Raw genomic sequence first — 22,936 nt, 5'->3', positions numbered from 1 at the left:
GCTGATAAGCAACTTCAGCAAAGTCTCAGGATACAAAATTAATGTGCAAAAATCACAAGCATTCTTATACACCAGTAACAGACAAACAGAGAGCCAAATTATGAATGAACTCCCATTCACAATAGCTTCAAAGAGAATAAAATACCTAGGAATCCAACTTACAAGGGATGTAAAGGACCTCTTCAAGGAGAACTACAAACCACTGCTCAGTGAAATAAAAGAGGATACAAACAAATGGAAGAACATACCATGCTCGTGGATAGGAAGAATCAATATCATGGAAATGGCCATACTGCCCAAGGTAATTTATAGAGTCAGTGCCATTCCCATCAAGCTACCAATGACTTTCTTCACAGAATTGGAAAAAACTGCTTTAAAGTTCATATGGAACTTTAAATGCGGGATTGCCCGCATTGCCAACACAATCCTAAGTCGAAAGAACAAAGCTGGAGGCATCACACTACCTGACTTCAAACTATACTACAAGGCTACAGTAACCAAAACAGCATGGTACTGGTACCAAAACAGAGATATAGACCAATGGAACAGAACAGAGCCCTCAGAAATAATACAACACATCTACCGCTATCTGATCTTTGACAAACCTGACAGAAACAAGAAATGGGGAAAGGATTCCCTATTTAATAAATGGTGCTGGGATAATTGGCTAGCCATAAGTAGAAAGCTGAAACTGGATCTTTGCCTTACTCCTTATACGAAAATGAATTCAAGATGGATTAGACACTTAAATGTTAGACCTAAAACCATAAAAACCATAGAAGAAAACCTAGATAATACCATTCAGGGCATAGGCATGGGCAAGGACTTCATGTCTAAAACACCAAAAGCAATGGCAACAAAAGCCAAAATTGACCAATGGGATCTAATTAAACTAAAGAGCTTCTGCACAGCAAAAGAAACTACCCTCAGAGTGAACAGGCAACCTACAGAATGGGAGAAAATTTTTGCAATCTACTCATCTGACAAAGGACTAATATCCAGAACCTACAAAGAACTCAATCAAATTTACAAGAAAAAAACAACCCCATCAAAAAGTGGGCAAAGGATATGAACAGACACTTCTCAAAAGAAGACATTCATACAGCCAACAGACACATGAAAAAATGCTCATCATCACTCGCCATCAGAGAAATGCAAATAAAAACCACAATGAGATACCATCTCACACCATTTAGAATGGCAATCATTAAAAAGTCAGGAAACAACAGGTGTTGGAGAGGATGTGGAGAAATAGGAACACTTTTACACTGTTGGTGGGACTGTAAACTAGTTCAACTGTTGTGGAAAACAGTGTGGCGATTCTTCAAGGATCTAGAACTAGAAATACCATTTGACCCAGCCAACCCATTACTGGGTATATACCCAAAGGATTATAAATCATGCTGCTATAAAGACACATGCACACGTATGTTTATTGTGGCACTATTCACAATAACAAAGACTTGGAATCAACCCAAATGTCCATCAGTGACAGGCTGGATTAAGAAAATGTGGCACATATATACCATGGAATACTATGCAGCCATAAAAAAGGATGAGTTTGTGTCCTTTGTAGGGACATGGATGCAGCTGGAAACCATCATTCTCAGCAAACTATCACAAGAACAGAAAACCCAACACCACATGTTCTCACTCATAGGTGGGAATTGAACAATGAGAACACTTGGACACAGGAAGGGGAACATCACACACTGGCGCCTATTGTTGGGGGGGTGGGGGAGAGATAGCATTAGGAGATATACCTAATGTAAATGACGAGTTAATGGGTGCAGCACACCAACATGGCACATGTATACCTATGTAACAAATCTGCACGTTGTGCACATGTACCCTAGGACTTAAAGTATAATAATAAAAAAAAGTGTCATAAAACACTTGGTTTTACATGATATAAAATGTCTTCTACGTCACTTCAGTTACTCTCTGTGGCTAATTAAAAAAATGAGTATATATTTCATATGCCTTGGCGAGTTTCAGGGGATTTATAAGTTAACAGTTGATATTTTCCCCCATTGGATTAGGAGTTTTACTTGTATTATCTGATATTAAATCTTTATCCACTCTTCCTTTGAGCTTCTCTCTGCCTCTGTCCACTTCATATTGTACCATCATCCTCCTCCCCTATACTTAAGCAAGGTGAGGTAGTAACTATTACACTTAATAATATTCAGGGAATGGAATAGTTGAGAAACAACCGAGAAATTAAATATATATATTATAAAAAAGTGATAGCAGGTGAGGAAGAATTTGACTTAGAAACTGGTTTTGCATTTGTCTGTCTTTTGCATTAAAATCCTTGTAAGCACTTGGAGCTAAGAAATGAAGTTCAGATAAGCCTTGTGTAACTCATGCTTTTGTCATAATTATTTTCATACATCACTTTACAGGAAGCAATCCCAACAAATTTCTTCCAGTGATAGAGCTACTTATATCATTTCCCAGGGCACACATTACCTGGAGTTCAAATGTTTGAATGGTGGTTCCTGTTTTGTTATATATAAACTGACCTAGGAAAATTTCTTCTCCTTCACATTTTTTTGTGATGCCCTATAAAGAAAGCAACAGATATAGAGATTGTAATGAATGGAAACAGTTGTGTTTTCAAAAAGAAGAAATAATTCACCAGATATCTCTGATGTCCACCGGGGCACAGTGCTGTGATCATGCCAGTACTAATCTATGCACCCAGAGGGCATTTAACAAGGGACCAGTGAGGCCAAAGGCTGATCACGGGACTGACTAGAAGGACAGAGGATGGATGGACACATAGATAGATAGATAGATAGATAGATAGATAGATAGATAGATAGAAGACAGATGAAAGATAGATGATTGATAGATAAACAACTGATAGATGAAAGACAGATACATACATGTAGAGAAAATCCCAGCATTAACTCTGGTCTGATAACTGTATTTGCAATAAGCATACTTTGAATAAAATAAAAATGGGTCCCCATATTGAACTGATGTTTTCCAAAATGAGATAAACATAGGCCAATTGCTAGATTTTGATCACACAAATAATTTCCTCTAAAAAGTAAGCTTCTGTTGACTGATAAAAACACTGATTTTTTCTTTGTATGCAATTTCTTTTGTGCTTTTTGTTCTTCCTCTCAACCCTTCAAATTGAAGATTTGTGAGAGGAGAATGCACTGCCGCAAACTAATTCATTACGTGAATCTGAAGTTTATTGTTAGGTTCCTTAAATTGTAGTAACACAGCAAAATAAAGAGTACATTCGTTAAATCATTTTATAATAAAAATATTAATATCAAACTATAACTTTTTATTAAAAGAGTTGGATACATCATGGTTACATAATGTACTGACAATTATATATGTATATATGACTCAAGCCTCATATATTCTCTTTAGCTTGAGAGGAGTGCTAGTTTTATTTTTACCTTCTTTATCACCTCCTTTTTTTTTTTTTAAGAAACAGATCTGATGGAATACTATGCAGCCATAAAAAAGAACAAGATCATGTCCTTTGCAGGGACATGGATGGAGCTGGAGGCCATTATCCATAGCAAACTAACACAGGAACAGAAAAACAAATACCTATGTTCTCACTTATAAGTGGGAGCTAAATAATGAGAACACATGAACACAAAGGGGAACAATAGACACTGAGATCTACTTGAGGGTGGGGGGGGTGGGAGGAGGGAGAGGAGCAGAGAAATACCTGTTGGGTATTACTACTTACTGTCTATATAACAAACCTGAACATATATCCCTGAACCTAACATAAAAGTTAAAAGAAAAACAAACAAACAAAAAAAACGGGGTCTGGCCACGGTGCCCAGGCTGGCCTCGAATTCCCGGGCTCAGGTGATCCTCCTGCTTTAGCCTTTTAAGGAGGTGGGATCACAGGAGCAGCTACTGCACCCAGCCCTTTTATCACCTTGTTTTGATTTTACTTGTTTCATAAATTCTCTAATGTAGAAGAAAATAATGAGAAGCAGTTTTTATTACTAAAGGATCCCTGCCTTTGGGATTCACCCATAAGTTTTCTAAACAATGAATATGTTCACCTTTCTGAGATGGAACTTAGCTGCTCAAACTCAACTTTTCAGACACCACTTGCAGGTGGTGCGGGCTTCTATGAAAGGACAGCAGCCCTTTGTTGTGAAACTCCACATATGGAATGTAGAGGCATTTGGGTGGCATGTAAGGCAGGCTGTTTAACCCGGGGCCCTCCTCCAGATGGGAAGATCAAATAATTGAAGTAAGGCATAAACCTATAAGGCAAAAGTGGGAGTAGACAGTAAAACCAAAAACCAAACCAAACCAAAACAAACAAAAACAAAAACAAAGAAAGAAACAAACACCAAAAAGTGAAGATGACCAAATGGCAGCTGGAGAGAAAGAACACAAACTACTCTGGCTGTAGGTGGAACCAGCAGTGCAGGACTTAAGCGGCAGGTTCCCAGAAAGGCCGGAAGAGGGAGTCCACGTGGGGCGGGGAGGTGTGGGGGAAAGGAGCCTGAATCTGCGGTTTAGCTGACAGTCATTTCAAAAAGCAGTTACAACCCCTCCACGCCCCTCCAGCCCCGCCTGGCCCAGCAGAGGGCTCTGTTCTTCCTCCCATCTCTAACACCACTGCTGGCACCGCCCCAGAACCGCCCACAAGAGCATGACCCCTGCACAAAGTGGTGGCCCCGCGGCCCTCCTCTCCCCAGCAGTTCCTGGTGTAGTTGGCCAGGCTGGTACCTCCTGTGCACTGCAGGAGTCCTCTCAGGGTCAACTCTCCTGATGGCACACTTGTGACTCCCAACGAAATGGCCTGACCTGATGATTCCCGGGGCAAACTCACGACATATAAGCCCCATCGTGAGCGCAAACGTGAGCGCAAAGCTTCCTGCTGGCTTTGCACCGCCTAGCAATTCATGTGACAAGCATCACAGACATGGGAGTAGAGCGTTGTACAGGAAACAGACCATACGCACAAGGGGGAAAAGTGGGGCTAGGAAATCCAGACCCGGAAGCGAGCAGAAGAAAGTGAGACAAACCTACAGTTAATATCTTCAGAAGCATAAGAGAAGGTACTGCCTTCATAAAAGAAAAAAAAATAGGCTCTAAAAAAGGGAATATGTATAGAAACAAGAAGTCTCAGAAAGTATAATCATGACAGCAGGAATGAAAATTTCCATAGAGGGGTTAAAATATGAATTGATATGATCTTCCAGCAGGTGGAACAAAAAACAGAAAAGGGAAATAAACACTTTTTAAAAATAATAAATTAGACAATAAGTTGAATCCTCAGGATGCAGGCATGAAATCCCATGACAACAGTTGTGCATCAGGCCTACCTAACAAGGCTGGAGCAAAACGCTGAGGGCGCCAGAGGGATATCTCGGGGAAAAAGAAAAAAGAAAATAAATGAATAGAAAATGAAGGAAGGGATGAAGAATGGAAGAAATTTATAAATTATCTCATGTGAATCAACATAATGGGGGAATATTTGTACTTCTGAAGAAGAATTTGGGAAAGTTTTAGTAATAGGAATACAGAAAAACTAAGCAAATTAAAGAAAAATAGGCTGGGCACCTGTGGCTCACGTCTGTAATCCCAGCACTGTGGGAGGCCAAGGAGGGAGGATCCCCTGAGCCCTGGAGTTTGAGACCAGCCTGGGTAACATAGTGAGACCTTTATCTCTACTAAAAGACTTAAAAAACAATCCCGTGAGTTTGAAGTTGCAGTGAGCTGTGATTGTGCCACTGTACTCTAACCTGGGTGACAGAGCTGAGACCCTGTCTCAAGAAAAAAAAAAAAAAGTAAAGCAATTATTACAGTCAGAAACATAAAAAAATGGAAGAAAGTAGTATTTAAGTACACTAAATAGTTCAACTGAGAGCTGTTTTGTTCACATAGTCACCGTGAAAACATTGAGTATTGCTTGAACAAAAAGATAATACGGTCTTCTAGCAGTGCCTCAAATGTTAAACCTACATTTACCATGCTATCTAGGAATTCCAGTCTTAGGTATACACCCAAGCAAAACAAAAACTCATGTCCACACAAAAACTTGTACATGAATGTTTATTGAAGCATTATTCATAATGACCAAAAAAATGAAAATAATTCAGATGTCCATCAACTGATGAATAGATAAATAAAATATCATATATCCATACAATGAAATGTTATTTGTCAATAAAAAATAAATGAAATATTGAGACATACTATATCATAAATGAACCTTGAAAACAGTATGCTAAGTTAAGCCATTTGCAAAAGATCACACATTATAAATGATTCAATTTATATGAAATGCATAGAATGGTAAATTTATTGAGACAAAGTAGATTAGTGGTTGCCAGGGGTTGGAGGAGTACACTAGGGGAATAGGAGGTGATGGCTAAGGGTTATGGGGTTTCCTTTCAGGGTAAGAAAAATGTTCTAAAATTGATTGTGGTGATGAATACACAACTCTGTGAATATACCAAAGCCACTGAAGGGTGTACTTTAAGTGGGTGAATTAATTGTTATGGGAATTATATCTCCAGAAACATGTTTTGTTTTTTAAATCAAGACATACACATGTTGGGAGGATGGAAGTGCCATGGAAAAGATCAGTATACTCTTCACTTTCCATGACAGGATGTCATAACTAAAACTGAAAAATCAAGAAGTAATGGTAAAAGCCAACATGGAGGCAAGTACCCAAATAAACATCTAAAATTGTTGCAAGTAGAAGCTCTGGGATAATGAGAATTGGAGATGTGGAGAAGTGGGACAAGGAATAACTATTTCTTTACAAACTTTATGGAAATACTTGATTTTTACATGTACATGTATAACTTTGATAAAAGTAAAAAAAAGTTGAATAATATAAATCATTTGGTCCAACTCTCTCTCTTTGTAGGTGAGAAAGCGAAAGTCCAGGAAATAAGTGACACAACTAGTTATCTGTACTAGTTCAGAGGACAGCCCCTAATTCCCAGCCAACCACCTTCTATCAGGCCAATCTGAATGACAAATTTAGATAGCTTCTTACATAGACAGAAAATTCCTTGGGTGCACTGGAGATGTTTCCTGAGGGAGACACCTTCTCTGAGATGTGCTCCATGGTAACAGCAGTAGGTATGATCTTTGTAGCAAGCTTGATTAGGGTATGACCCTGGGAACCTGGAAAAGCCCAGCAATTTCCAGGGTAGACATCCGGCTGGAAAGAAAACACTGAATTAATCTCTTAACTAGTTATGTGAATCCATTCCCACAATACTGATCAGCTAATCACTATTGACTGCAGATCTCTCTTATGCCTATAAAATAGGAAAACTCCCAAGACACCTCTAGTGTGGTTGCTTTTCCAGAGCACTGTATGCTCATATCAATCAGAGTCCTTTATCATATGAGCATGTTTTCTTTCATTGCTCTAACTAGACTGTAACCTGTTATAAGGCAGCTAGAGGGCATGAGTGGGGTGCTGGTAAGGCTAGTGATGGTGGTAGTGAGGATGATGGTGGTGACCACTGTAGTGATCATTGTGGTGATGATGGTGGTAATAATGGTGGCAGTGGAGGTGATGATGATGGTGGTAGTGGTAATGGTGATGGCAATGGTGGTCATGGCAATGGTGGTGGTGGTAGAGGTAATGGTGATGGTAGTAATGGTAGTGGTGGTGATAGTGATAGTGATAATTGGAGTAGTAGTGGTGAAGGTGGTGATAAAGGTAGTGGTAGTGGTGGCAGTGATGGTGGTGGTGGTGGTGGCAACAGTGACATTGGTGGTGGTGATGATGATGGACATGGGGGTGGTGATAAAGAAAGATGGTGATGGAGGTGGCGGTGGTGGTGGCAGTGATGGTGGCTGTGGTGGCAGTGATGGTGATGGTGGTGGTGGTGATGGTGATGGACATGGAGGCTGTGATGAAGAAAGATGGTGGTGGTGGTGGTGACGAAGATGAGGGTGTTGATGGAGATGGGAGTGGTGGTGGTGATTATGGTGATAGAGAAGAAAAATGAGGTCTACTACTTTGTAGATATAAACTACAGACTGGAATAAGATCAATGGGTTTTACCCCTGAAAGTTCTAAATTTGCGACTAACTTCAGGTGTATGGATCAAAGTTGAGAGGTGCTCTGCTGTCTGTTGATGGCTACTGCCTTTAGAATGTAACTGAAAAGTTTGGTGGGGATCTTACTTGGAGATTTCTCCTGTTATAATTAGACTTAAGAACATGTGGTCTGAATAGCACTTAACACAGTACAGTACTGGCACTTAGCAGACAAGTACTTTCAACAAATGTTCGTTGAATGACTGAAGTTTTCAATGGAAAAGTATGGTCACAGAATCAACTTACAGAAAAGACACGAAATGTATATGTTTTATTTGAGAATAAAATAATCTAGTTTACTAATCTTAAAATGATAAATAAGTAAATAATTAATCATAGTTTACTAACCATAAAATAAGACATAATTCATGCAGTGTACTGACTATAAAAAATGTAATGAGATGATTTCAGGTTCTGTAACAAGTTCGGACACTCTTATATTGCCTCTATTTTAAAATTAACATTTTCATGATAAATAATAAGAACAAAATTCTAAAATAGAAATAAGTGATTCTTAATTTAGCTTTACCTGAAGAATAATATCTGGAGGCATTTCATGATTTAGGAAACTTATCCCATGCCAGTACAATTTTGCTTTATTATTTTTGTAACTTTCTGAGGTCCCAGCTTCAATGATGGAGGCTCCTAAAATTATAAAATAAGTTTTACAATAAAGAAACAACATACACCATTCAAAACACATCATTTGAATTTTAACAGTGTCTCTAGAAAATTATTACTGGGCAAATTATAAGTGAGGTAAAATTCATACTTAGGAATTGATAGGAGAAGTATGACAGTTTTCACTACCACTGAAATTTTGTCATTTTGAAGAAAACAAGTTTTCTCTGTTTAGTTTCACAAAATGTAAGATAAAAATTGAATTTTGAGGCAAGTAAAGTAGAGATGAGAACATTATATGGATTCTGTATCACCTAAAATGTACATAGATCTCTATATTTCAACAGCTCATGCGATAAATGAGACTTCCTGTCATCCCCATTCACTCAATAACAAAAAAAGCAGAAAACCAACAACGCTCCAAATGTCCTTCAAGTTACATTTGCAGCAATTATGCAGATTCATTGAACTCAATTTTAATCAAATAAATATGAAATATACTCATCAAACATTATCCCTTCAGGTTACTTCATTTTAGAAGCAAAATGTATTTTATACATAAGAAATAAAGAAAATGCAAATGGCTTTTTCAAATTGCATTTGCATAACACACCACAACACTAAAAATACATGTGCCTCATCAAGTTTTTTTTTTTTTTTTTTTTTTTTTTGAGACCGGGTCTCACTCTGTTGCCAGGCTGGAGTGCAGTGGCGCAATCTTGGCTTACTGCAACCTCCGCCTCCCGGGTTCAAGTGATTCTCCCGCCTCAGCTTCCCGAGCAGCTGAGGCTACAGGCGCCCACCACCACACCGGCTAAGTTGTTGTATTTTTAGTAGAGACGGGGTTTCACCATATTGGCCAGGATAGTCTCCATCTCTTGACCTAGTGATCCACCCACCTCGGCCTCCCAAAGTGTTGGGATTACAGGCATGAGCCACCGCACCCAGCTGATTATCCATACTTTTTCTTAGATGACACACTTTTTGAAATAGTAAATGAGTTCCTAGAGTTGCCAGATTTGGCAAATAAAAATACAAGATGGCCATTTAAATTTGAATTTCAGGTAAACAAAGAATAAGTTTTTAGTTGTAGTCATACAACTTTGGGATATATACATACAATATTTGGGATATATTTATACTAAAAGATTATTTACTATTTGTCTGAAATTTAAATTTAACTGGGCTCCCTTCATTTTATCTGGAACCCTATGTGTACTTCGTTTTTGAAGGCTGATACTGACTGCCCACTCACTATTCCTACTCGACCAAGTGGCTGGACAGAATCTACACTTTCACCTGCTAATGTGAGGACTGAGCACCCCATCCCCATAATCCTTTCCAGAAAAAAATTAAAATTTTAGTGTTGTGGAATTTTGAAAATAATTCATATGTATTCATTTTATCATTCATTAAGAAATGTAAGTCAGCTTTATTAAGATATAATTCACATCCTAAACAATTCACTCATTCACATTGTGTGACTCAGGGTTTTGTATTATATTCTTAGAGTGGCACAGCCACCACAATCAATTTTAGATCATTTAGTCAGCCCCAAAAGGAACCCATAGCAGTTAGCTGTCATTCCCCATTTCCCCCAATATCCCTCCCCAAGCTTTGGCAATTATTAATTTATTTTCTGTCCCTGTATGTTTACCTATTCTGGACATTTCTTTTGCTGCTCCCTTGTAGTCAGTCACAGTATGTAGCCTTTTCACTAAGGCTACTTTCATTTAGCCAATGCGTTTGAGGTTTATGAATGCTGTAATGAGTATAAGAAGTTCATTCCTTTTATTGACTGCAGGTTAATATTCCGTTGTATGAATGCATCTGTTATTCTTTGTTGATGGACATGGGGTTATTCTCAATTTTGGTGATTATGAATACAGTTGCTATAGATATTCTTGGCAAGTTTTGATGTGAACATGTTTCAATTTATCTTAGATAAATATGTAGAAGTGGGATTGCTGGGTCAATAAGATGTTATATTGAACTTCATAAGAAATTGTCAGACTTTGCCAGAGTGGCTGTGCCAGGTTACATTCTCACCCACAGTGTATGAGAGGTCCATTTGGTTCATGCTGTTGCCAGCACTTAGTATGGTCAGTTTTGTTCTGTTTGGCATTCTAATAGGTGTGTAATGATATAACATTGAGATTTTAATTGACATTTCACTAATGAATAATAATGTGAGGCATTTTTTCATATACTTTTTTGATATGCATATATCTTCTTTAATGAAGTGTCTTCTAAATCTTTTGCCTATTTTGTATCGGGTTGTCTGTTTGCTTAATTGAGGCTTGACAGTTTTCTATAAATTCTGGATTCAAGAATGTGTGTGGTTTCCGAATATTCTCCCCCAGCCTGTAACTTGTCTTTTCCTTCTCGTAACTGTTTTTTGGCAGAGCAGAAATTAATTTTGATGAACCCTGTATTATCCATTATTTTCCTTTTACAATCATAGTTTTTGATGTTGTGTTTAAGAAAAGTTTTTCTAACTCTAAAAAATTTCTCTTATTTTTTTTCCTAGCTTTAAGTTTTATATTTAAGACTGTGACCCATTTGGGGTTAATTTTTACAAATTGTGGGTTTGGGGCCAAGGCATTTTTTTTTCTTTTTTTGCATATGAATGTCCACCTGTTCCAGCACCACTGACTTGCCTTTTTTCTGTTTTTCAAAAATCTATTCACCACGGGTGTGAACTACTTCTAGACTTTTTGCATTGTTCCATTGATTTCACGAGTACCACATGCTCTTGATTACTGTAAACTTATAGTAAGCCTTAAAATCAGGTAGTGTGAGTTCTCCAACTTTGTCCCTCTTTTTCCCAAAACAAATTTGACTCTTCTAGTTCCTTCACCATTCCACGTACATTTTGAAAACAGGTTGTCAATTTCTACAAATAATTCTGCTGCGATTTTGATTAGGATTGTATTGAATCCATAGAAAAGCTGGACAGTATTGTCATCTTAATGGTATTGAGTCTTCAAATCCATAAACATGGTATACCTGTCCATTTATTTAAATCTTTGTTTATTTCTTTCATTATTATTTTTTAGTTTTTAGCTCTCAGTTCCCACATTTTATTACCCTTATACCTAAGTATTTTATGTTTTTTACTGCATTTATGAATAGTGCTGCTTTTAAATATTTTCTAATTTTCTATTGTTAGCATATAGAAATTGTGTATATACCCTTGAACTTGTAAACCTCACTTATTCTAGTAGATTTTTTTGGTGGTTTTTCTACATAAGCAATCATGTTGTCTCTGAATAGAACCATTTTTATTTCTTCCTTTCTAATTTGCATGCCTTTTCCCCTACCCTCTGCCTTTCTTTCTCTCTCTCCCAGTTTTTCTTCATTTCCCTTTCCTGCCTTTTGTAAATATTAGTTGAAATTTTAAATTTTTTTTTAATTTTTTTATTTTTTTGAAACTGAGTCTCGCTCTGGGGCCCAGGCAACGGCACAATCTCGGCTCACTGCAATCTCTGCCTCGCCTTGCGGGTTCAAGCGATTCTCCTGCCTCAGCCTCCTGAGTAGCTGGGATTACAGGTGTGCGCCACCACACTTGGCTTTTTGTATTTTTAGTAGAGACGGGGTTTCACCATGTTGGCCAGGCTGGTCTCGAGCTCCCGACCTCAAGTGATCCACCCGCCTTGGCCTCCCAAAGTGCCAGGATTATAGGCGTGAGCTACTGTGCCTGGCCTCCATTTTGATTTCTCTGTTAGCATTTGGATATCTCTGTGTTTTAAAGTAATTATTCTCATGATTACAACACACATACCTAGCAGCTCATGGTTTATTTAAGAGTTAACTTTTTATCATTCAAGTAAAATCTTTACATTTATAGATGCCCATTAAATCTCACCCACTGACTTCTCCTTTATGGTTGTCATAGTATTAAATCTACATATATTAGCCCTCCACCCCCGGATAATGCCATACATTTTTTCCTTTCAACAGCCATACATATTTTGAAGTACTTAAAGAAAAAAAATTACCTCATCTTTTGTTGTTGTTGGTTTGAGATGGAGTTTCACTCTCGTCACCCAGGCTGGAGAGCAGTGGCATGATCTAGGCTCACTGCAACCTCCACCTCCTGGGTTGAAGCTATTCTCCTGCCTCAACCTCTGGAGTAGCTGGAATTACAGGCATGCGCCACCACGCCCAGCTAATTTTTCTATTTTTAATAGAGACAGGATTTCACCATGTTGGCCTGGCTAGTCTGGAACTCCTGACCTCAGGTGATCCACCTGCCTCAGCCTCCCAAAATGCTGGGATTACAAGGTATGAGCCACCGTGCTGGGCCACCTCATCTTTGCTCACAGATGAGGCTGTTGCTCCTTCTTCGTTCTTTAAGTCCCAAGTTTCTTTTTGGTGTCATTTCTATTGAGCTGAAGAACTTCCTTTAGCGGATTCATTGGCAGAGAATTTTCTTAGTTTTTCTTCATCTAAGAGTGTCTTCATTTTGCCTTCATTTCCTGAAAGATATTTTCACTGGATCTACAATTCTGCATTACTAGATCCTTTCCTTCAGCACTTTAAACATGTAGTTTCCTTCTCTTCTGGTCTCTTTAACTTCTAGTAAGAAATCTGTAATAATGCATTTTTTTTTTAGCTTCTTTCAAATACTTTTCTTCATCTTTGATTTTGAGCAATTTAACTATGATGTGTCTGGATGTCATTTTCCTTGAATTTATCTTGTTTCTGATTTGCCATGCTTTTTGAATCTGTAAATTTATTTTTTATTTTTTTAAATCAAGTTTGAGATGTTTTTGGTTATTACTTCTTTAGATTATTGTCCTACATTGGTCTCCTCTTCATCTCCCTCTGAGACTACAAGGATAAGAATATTATACCTTTTTATAGTGTCCTATACGTTTCTGAAGTTGTTTGCATTTTTTTCGAACATTTTTTCATTCTTTGAATTGCATAATTTCTTTTGATCTATCTTCAACTGCACTACTTCTTTCTTTTTAATTTTTAAGTTTGGGGTACATGTGCAGGTTTGTTACATAGAAAAACTTGTGTCGTGGGGATTTGTTGTACAGATTATTTTGTCATCCAGGTGTTAAGCCTGGTATTCATTAGTTATTTTTCCTGATCTTCTCCCTTCTGTCACCCTCCATCCTCCAATAGGTCCCAGTGTGTGTTGTTGCCCTCTATGTGTTCATGTGTTCTCATCATTTAGCTCCCACTTATAAGTGAGAACATGTGTTTTTGGTTTTCTATTCCTGTGTTAGTTTGCTAAGGATAATGGCCTCCAGCTCCATCCATGTTCCTGCAAAGGACATGATCTTGTTCTTTTTTATGGTTGCATAGTATTCTATAGTGTCTATGTACAACATTTTCTTTATCCAATCTATCATTGATGGGCATTTAGGTTGGTTCCATGTCTTTTCTATTGTGAATAGTGCTACAGTGAACACATGCATGCATATATCTTTATGAAAGAATAATTTACATTCCTCTGGATATCCTAGTAATGAGTTTGATGGTTCAAATGGTATTTTTGTCTTTAGGTCTTTGAGGAATCACCACACTGTCTTTCGCAGTGGTTGAAATAATTTACACTCCCACCAACAGTGTATAACCATTCCTTTTTCTCCACAACCTTGCCAGTATCTGTTAGTTTTTAACTTTTTGATAATAGCCATTCTGACTGGTGTGAGATGTTATCTCATTGTGGTTTTGATTTGCATTTCTCTTATGATCAGTGATGTTGAGATTTTTTTCAAATGATTTTTGGCCATATGCAGGTCTTCTTTTGAAAAGTGTCTGTTCATGTCCTTTGCCCACTTTTTAATGGGGTTGTTTTGTTTTCTTGTAAATTTGTGCAAGTTCCTTATAAATGCTGGATATTAGACCATTGTTGGATATAGAGTTTGCAAAAATTTCCTTCCATTCTGTAGGTTGTCTGTTTACTCTGCTGATAGTTTCTTTTTCTGTGCAGAGCTCTTTAGTTTAATTAAACCCCATTTGCCAATTCTTACTTTTGTTGCAATTGCTTTTGATGTCTTTGTCATGATATCTTTGCCCATGCCTATGTCCTGAATGGTACATACAACTTTCAGGCTGAGACTATGGGGTTTTCTAGATACAGGATTATGTTGTCTGCAAACAGGTATAGTTTGACTTCCTCTCTTCCTATTTGGATGTGCTTTATTTCTTTCTCTTCCCTAATTACCCTGGCCAGGACTTCTAATACTGCGTTGAACAGGAGTAACTTCATAGGCAATACCTAGGTTGTCTTCCTGGGTTTTTAATTTTTTAATTTTTTTTTTTTGGTAGTTTTGGCTTTTACATTTAAATCTATGTTCCATTTTCAGTTTTTTTTATATTTGATGTATGGAAGGGGTCCAATTTCAGTCTTCTGCATATGGCTAGCCAGTTATTCCAGTACCATTTATTGAATAGGAATACTTTCTGCAATGTTTGTTTCTGTCAGATTGGTAGAAGATTAGATAGTTGTGTGTGACCTTATTTCTGGGTTCTCTATTCTGTTCCATTGGTATATGTGTCTGTTTTTGTGCCAGTACCATGCTGTTTTGGTTACTGTTGCTCTGTAGTATAGTTTGAAGTTGGGTAATGTGATGCCTCCAGCTTTGTTCTTTTTGCTTAGAATTGCCCTTGCTATTTTTGGTTTCATATGAATTTCAAAATAGTTTTATCTAGTTATGTGAAGAATGTCAATGGTAGTTTAATAAGTATAGCATTGAATCTATAAATTGCTTTCGGCAGTATGGCCATTTTAATGATATTGATTCTTTCTATCCATGAGCATGAGATGTTTTTCCATTTGTTTGTATCATCTCTGATTTCGTTAAGCAATGGTTTGTAGTTCTCTTTGTAGAGATCTTTCACCTCCAAAATTATCTGTATTCCTGGGTATTTTATTCTTTTTATGGCAATTGTGAATGGGAGTTCATTACTGATTTGGCTCTTGGCTTGACTTTTGTTGGTGTATAGGAATGCTAGTGATTTTTGCACATTGATTTTGTATCCTGAAACTTGGCTGAAGTTGTTTATCAACTTAAGAAGCTTTCAGACTGAGACTATGGGGATTATGTTGTCTGCAAACGGGGATAGTTTGACTTCCTCTCTTCCTATTTGGATGCCCTATATTTCTTTCTCTTGTCTGATTACTTTGGCCAGGACTTCTCATACTGTGTTAAATAGGAGTGACTTCACTACTTTTTTTTCTCTATTTTTGTTTTTCTATTATTAAGCATATATAGTCAATTTTTATTTTAGATATTGTATTTTTCAGTTCTAAAATTCCATCTGGTTCTTTTTATTCTCTTGGCTGAGAATAGGTATCTTTTCATTCGTTTCAAGTGTACTTACTTTTACCTCATAAAGCATAATTATGCTAGCTGCTTCAAGCTTTGTGTGACAATTTGAACATCTGTGTCATGATGAGGTTGGCATCTGTTGTCTTTTCCCTTGGTAGTTGGTCTTATTTCCCTAGGAGTCTGCATGCCAAGTAATTGTGATTTGTACCCTAGACATACTGAATATTATATTGTAAGACTCTGAGTCCCATAAAAATCCACTAGGGAATGCTTTCATTTGCTTCATCAATCAGCCTAGAAATGTGAGTCCTCCCTCCTTTTATGGGTGGTGGTTCCAATCTCAATTCAGTCCTCAAAACCTTTGCTACAGGCCTGTCATGTCCATGTACCACTCAGGGGTTAGTCCAAGACTTGAGTCATAGTTTACATCATTGCCAAATGCTCAAAGCCTCCACTTTGCTGCTTTGAGTCTGTTCCCACGAATGGGCAGCTGAGAGGTGAGGCCAGAAGCTGGCCACAAACAGACAGGGGAGCAGGCGTCTTCTTTGCAGCTTTGCCTTCCCAGGCTTTCTCCCCACAATCTCTGGACCACAGAACTACTTTATTCTGCGTCTTTGGCTAGAAAAATGGGGCCTCTCTCAGTTTTAGCTGCCCAACCTGCTGCCACATTTGCAGCTCTGTAATTGCTGCCTGCCTCAGCCTACGCTGCAAGAGAAAAGAAAAGAAAAAAGGAAACTCCCACAGGCTCACAACTACAGTTTTTGGTTCCCCTCTTCCAACTGCCTGCTTTGTTTACTTTTCAGCCCACTCAGGTAGTTGCTTTTTGAATTTTGTCCAGATTTTTTTTTCATTGTAATCAGGTGGGAAGGGACTTAACAGGCTTTCTCCATCTTGGCCAAAGCCAAAGCAGAACTGACATTTGTTTCCACATCTATGGTTACAGAGAAGCCCGATTATCTCCTTCTTTTCCTCACTCTTCATGCGCTACTTGTGCACCTACATTCGTCATCATAGGCTTTTCAAAATGGAAGTTGTAATTACATCAATTGATGTAAATACATCAATACAAAGAAGAAAGCATTTAAAAAGTGTATCAGAATGCCAAGACCAAAAAAAAAATAAATAAAAAAATTAAAAAATTAAAAATAAAGAACTATGGTCCTTCTCCCATCTTACCTTAACACTCATGCTTTAGGGCATCAGGTTCGGGAAAGTTCTGCCCTCTAACTCACTCTCTCAAAAAACACACACTCTCAAGCCTGAGTAATCATGCTGTTCCAAATGCTCTCCAGTTCATGTAAGCTGGAAATTTATCTCCCTGGCATAAATTTGAGTATCAATTGATTAAAATTAGCATTACTATGTGTTTTATATTTCCTTTCTCCTTCTGTCCCTTTCTTCTTTCCTTCCACATTGTTCACTGAACACATATTGCTCATAGTCTATTATAGGCAGAGCATGGTAGAGAAGATTAAGGTTAATGATTCATAGCCTTAGCCCTTAAGAATTAATCTTAATTGAAATATATTAGGAACATTATATATAACCTTTAAACACTGTCATTTAATCCCTAATAATGCATTTAGATTGGTTATCATAGTCATTTTAGTATATAATAATGTAAAATGTCCTAATATTTTGTGCCTTTCACAACTTCACTGTGGCATCTTGGCTTTCTTGGTGGTTCTTTTAGATGCATGTTAATGAAGTTGCACAGGCTTTATTCCCTGGAACATTTGCACACAGAAAGCAATCAGTGACAACTATTTCTATTCTCTTCTTTATTATCTAAATTGATTAATTTCCCCCCTCTCAAGTTACCAGATAAACATGTTTTCCTCATAAACAAATGTAGAGGATAGAGACACTCCTGAAGTATTGTTTTTTTAAATGTTCCTCTTTTCACTTTTTCTGTACTCACCGGCCGACTTCAGAGCATAATCAGCCATCTGGACTTGGTCTTCTCTCAACTTTTTAAGTACATAATTGACCAAGTTTGACATTTCCTGTAGAAATTTTAGAAACAGTTTTCTGTTAACAATGTCTGCCAACTGCTTGAGTTTTGACCATTCGTTTTATTGATTTGGACCTAATTTGCAAAATTAGAATAGCAGTGAGCACCTATCAGCTGCACTCTGAGCCAGGAACTGTGCATGTGTCGTGGACTGACATCTTCACGGCTCCTGGGAGTGTCCCTCTCAGGGATACGACATAAATAAAGCCAAGGTGTGTTCAGGGACTCCCACAAGGTCACGCAGCATGGTGGACCTACGGTCCCTTCTGAAGCCCTAACCACTGCATCACAGTGCCCTCCCGGTGAGGTGTGAGGTGAGGTTGTGCTGTGACCTACTGTGTTCCATCCCTCATTAGTGTCCTGTGGTTAGCAGTAAAGACTGAAAGACTTGAACATTCTAGAGTTACTTGGGAATCAAGGCAGTTTACACAGATTACATGATTACTTATATTAGACATTTTTCACTGACTCTAATTAATATTGGGTTCTGAAGGATGCTGTCATTCTAAAAAACAAAAACAAACAAACAAACAAACAAACAAAACCATAAGCACCCTAAGTAGGCTGCCTAAATGTAACACCTTCACAGTGACAAGGATGAAATGGGGCCTGGCGGGCGGCAGGTGGTCTGTGTCAGATTGCTGCGTATTTCAAAAAGTAGACATTAGGGAAGAAAAAGAAAGTAGTAATGACAGCAGAAGAGAAAGAAGCAAAACAGAGCTCATGGTTTCCAACACAGTTTTGCCTGAATCTGATGCTGACTAGACTAACTGCATTAGCTACAAAGATGATGAATGCAAATCTTTTGCTATTTAAGGTATTTGTGTATAGAGCTCAGAGACTGTTCTTTCTTTCTCTCTCTCTCTCTCTTTCTTTCTTTCTTTCTACTGGAAAATAGAAGAGTTATTTATTTTGGTGTGAAGTAAGTCATATGCAATAGAATGTCTTCTCTGTGTCACATGCTGCTGTGACACAGCATTTATGAAACAGTGGGTTTCTGTACACGAACCAAATATCAGTCAACACTGGACTTCCCATTGGGAGAAGAAGTGGATGTGACACTGGAAGGACATACTCCCCGTCACCCTGGACATCCTCACTATCCACCACCCCATCCCGCCCAACATGCTTTGCCTCATCCAGGACCTCCGTGTGGTCTGGGTCCTCCACAGGGTCTCCATGGGTGTTCCAGCTGTGATTATTGTCCGTACCATCCTTCATATCTCTAAGCAATGCCTTCAGGACATCTATTTGTTCAATCAAAAGTAGAATTTTATGAAAATTGTTTTCCAGAGTCTGGCTTTCCTTCCTGTAAAGGGAGAACCTCAGCATGAGAGGAAGAAAGTGTGAAGCTCCTGTTATCAGCTGTGGCTGGGCTTCGGAGCCTGCCACGTGATGAGGTGCTTTATATTGTTGAAGATATACATTCTTGAGTGAGGGGAGAGCAGAGCACACCCATTTCTCTAGAGCATCATGCTTCACTTAAAAAAAAAACCCGAGGCCATCCAGGGGTCACATGGCTGAGGGTGTCCTAGTGCTTGGCCGGGCTCTGCACAGGACGACAGGCAAGGCTCAATCAACCTTGCTGGTCCCCCAGCTGGGTGACATTACACAGGTGAATCCTGAATCCCACTGGTACCCTCCTTCCGACTGGGAACACCTTGCATTTCCAGTGTAGTACAGAGCAGTGGCTTTTGAACCGTAGCCTGAGTTCAGTGGAAGTGCCTTGGGCAAGGGGTGCTGGGGGATCCAGCCAGTGGGCAGCAACCGGTTACCAGATTGACAGCCTGAGCATGCAAGATTTTACTTCCCAAGAATGGGTTTTCTGTGTTTACAGTTTGAAAATTACTAGTAGAGAGAATAAGAAAATGTCAAGCGAATAGGTATTTCTTTATGCTGAAAAAGTATAAACACTACTTATCTAGTATTTTTCCCCATTTGTAAAACAATACATGCTTAAAATTGGGGAAAAAACAAGCATTTAGAAGAAATAAACACTGTTAAATTTTAATGACTTTCTACCAGTTTTTATTCCATGCAAAAAATTAGTAACAAAATAGAAATAATATTTATAATTTTGTGTCTCTACTACACTTCCAAATGATTAAACCTATTTTAGAATTATTTAAATGGCTTTATAATTCTTCATTTCATGAATATATTCCAATGTAGTTAACCATTGGTCTATTTTTCTTATAGGGTTGTTTTCCATTTTTAATTATCATAAATAACATGGAAAGCACACCTCAGTGTGTATTTTGTTAAGGAATGCTCCATAGAAGTAGAAATATATAAAGGGGCAAGTAATTTTCTAAAGTACTAAAAATGTTACTGTTTGGTGTTTAAAATTTTAAATTATGTAGATGCACAAGTGAGAGGAGGCAACTTTAATTGGGTTGTTTCCTTCTTCTGAGAAATCCAAATAACAATAAATGTACTATTTTTAATACTAAACACAGCAGGAGTAGATTAATTCACCTCTAACCCTTTAATCTTTTCTATCTTCTTTTTTTCTTTTTCTTCCTCCTTTCTTTCCATCTGCATATATACATAGAGAAATGCTAAGAATGATGTCATTAACTATTAATAATAGTTATTTCTGGGAGTGAAAATTTGAGTTATTTCAGGGAGTAGCTTTTCTTTCTTATGCTTTTTTGTACAAAAACATTTCAGTATTTGAAATCACACCAAAAAGAGACACATAGCAAAAAAAATCTCACTCACTTTAAAAGTTCCAGTTGCTCTTTAGGCATACGAAGTCTGGCCTGAAAACAACAGAAAAAGATAAATCATTCTGAATTCTGCTTATTCAAGTAGAGTTTTTTTTTTTTTTTTCCTCAGAAAGGGGAATAAATAGCACGTTGACTCCTGATATATAGATGTGCTGGCTGGAACTCAGGAGCATCCTCTGAGTGGCCTGCCTCTTTCCCAGCCTCATCTGTACCTCATGAATGTATTTGAAGGAGATGAGGTAATGCAAATCTATTTAATGAGTGACATTCAACAGGAACTCTTGGTTGGGCACATCATTTCCTGTTTCTTAAGACTGTAAAGGCCTGAACACAGTCTGATGGGGAGGAGAGAGTGAGGTTGGAAGAGGAAAAAATAGAGGGAGGAGGAAGAGAGGGAAGGGAAGACAAAGGGGAGAGGCGCCCCTGGTGAACGTGGAAAAACCCAAGGAGCACGTGGCGACATTAGAGGGCATGCTGAGCTCTTTGGGCTTGTTCCTGAACAAGGAGGGAGACTCCCACTTACAAATAAGAAAGGGATGTGATTACTTTTGGGCTAGACTGGCCATCACAATCAGAAAATTGCAGAAATGTATCTAACATTGGTGACATGTGTGGTATAGATAGTCTCTGGTGTGGATGGTCTTGGTGGTTACCAAACTAAGACAAGAAACCAGGAAAAGGTAAAATTACCGTTTGGACACAACGTTTGCCTTCAGAGGACTTTCTGCTGTGGAGGTGGTCAGGGAAGACATAAACACTGGAGAGATAGAGGATGCCAGAATGCAGGCAGCACTCTAGTCTGCAGTACCAGGCTACTGTGCTGCCTGTTCCTCTCCTAGAATGGGGGAATGGCCTAGCCGCCTCTTCCTGTCACTGAGAAGACCTTGGGCCTGGGTGGCCAGCACTTCTATATTCCTTAGCTCATCCTGCTGTGTGTCTTCCAGGCCCTGCCACAGATGATGGTGGTTGGTTGGGTGCTCACATTTTTTTTTTTTTTTTGAGATGGAGTCTTACTCTGTCACCCAGGCTGGAGTGCAGTGGCACCATCTCGGCTCACTGCAAGCTCCGCCTCCTGGGTTCACGCCATTCTCCTGCCTCAGCCTCCCGAGTAGCTGGGACTACAGGCACCCACCACCATGCCCGGCTAATTTTTTTTGTATTTTTAGTAGAGACAGAGCTTCACCATGTTAGCCAGGATGGTCTTGATCTCCTGACCTCGTGATCCGCCCGCCTTGGCCTCCCAAAGTGCTGGGATTACAGGCGTGAGCCACTGCACCCGGCTAAGGGTGCTCACATTTCAAATGCCCTACAAGTCATTAGCCTGGGAGCCTCCAAAGCCCTGCACTCTCTTCCCATCTGTCTTTACCCAGCATGAGACACACACACACAAACACACACACTCCACATACACACACTCATACACACTTATGCCCATGCTCATATGCACACATGCATACTCACATATGCACACATGCACAGCCTCTATTCCAACATGGGATGGTTGGAGAAGGTCAATAATATTATCAACAGAGGAAGGAGGGCAAAAGAGAGCACCTTGGGGCACCAATCTTGAAGGGCTCAGAAGCCAACTGAGTGGACAAGCTGGTGAGAAGGGGAGGACAAATGTGGAAGGGAGATCTCTTCCCCAGAGAATTCTAGGAAAAATAGTCAACAATGCCCATGAACGGATGGCTCCTGACATCCTTTCTTTATATCTGGAACTCCCCTACCCTGACATGTTTTACTCAAGTGATTTATCAATTAAGAGGCAGTATCTTTGACTACGTGCCAAGAAAATAATGTAGATCGGAGTGGAGGAATGATAAGTGTGAAAACGAAGTCTGACCCAAGCAACCAATTCCCTTGGGTTTAAACTTAAATCTTGGAGGATTCCCACAGCAGCTTCCAGAATTATGTCTCATCCACATACTCTCCCTGCCAGGTTGGGAAGCAGACACCTCTGCCTTTAATGATCACTTTCTTGTAGCAACAAAGCTCATACTTCAGGTGCCCAACAGAGAACTCAAAGAGACCCTATGGGTTTCCTGGGGCTCTTGACACACATGACCACAAATGAGGTGGCTTGAAACAATGGAAATTTATTCTGTTGCTGTTCCGGAGGTCAGAAGCATGAGGTCAACGTGTCTACATGGTTACGCTCCTATGAAGGTCCTCAGGGAGATTCTGTT

The 22,936-nt window shown here is 38.8% G+C and overlaps 1 protein-coding gene across 2 annotated transcripts in view; it reads right to left on the bottom strand.

The window, feature by feature from the left end:
* Positions 1 to 22,936, bottom strand: part of SUN3 (Sad1 and UNC84 domain containing 3) — a 46,906-nt gene that overhangs the window by 5,633 nt on the left and 18,337 nt on the right. For both annotated transcript variants that reach the window (XM_015133575.3, XM_077997881.1), the window contains 6 exons: positions 20,740 to 20,780; positions 19,162 to 19,324; positions 17,923 to 18,007; positions 8,615 to 8,730; positions 7,025 to 7,192; positions 2,476 to 2,568 (listed from right to left, as the gene is read on the bottom strand). In XM_015133575.3, the coding sequence (XP_014989061.3) occupies positions 2,476 to 2,568; positions 7,025 to 7,192; positions 8,615 to 8,730; positions 17,923 to 18,007; positions 19,162 to 19,324; positions 20,740 to 20,780 (666 nt within the window). The remainder of the gene's footprint in view (positions 1 to 2,475; positions 2,569 to 7,024; positions 7,193 to 8,614; positions 8,731 to 17,922; positions 18,008 to 19,161; positions 19,325 to 20,739; positions 20,781 to 22,936) is intronic.

Source organism: Macaca mulatta, chromosome 3 (assembly GCF_049350105.2).
Source record: "Macaca mulatta isolate MMU2019108-1 chromosome 3, T2T-MMU8v2.0, whole genome shotgun sequence".
In the NCBI taxonomy this organism is placed as follows: domain Eukaryota; kingdom Metazoa; phylum Chordata; class Mammalia; order Primates; family Cercopithecidae; genus Macaca; species Macaca mulatta.
This window is presented reverse-complemented; position numbering and strand designations above follow the sequence as displayed.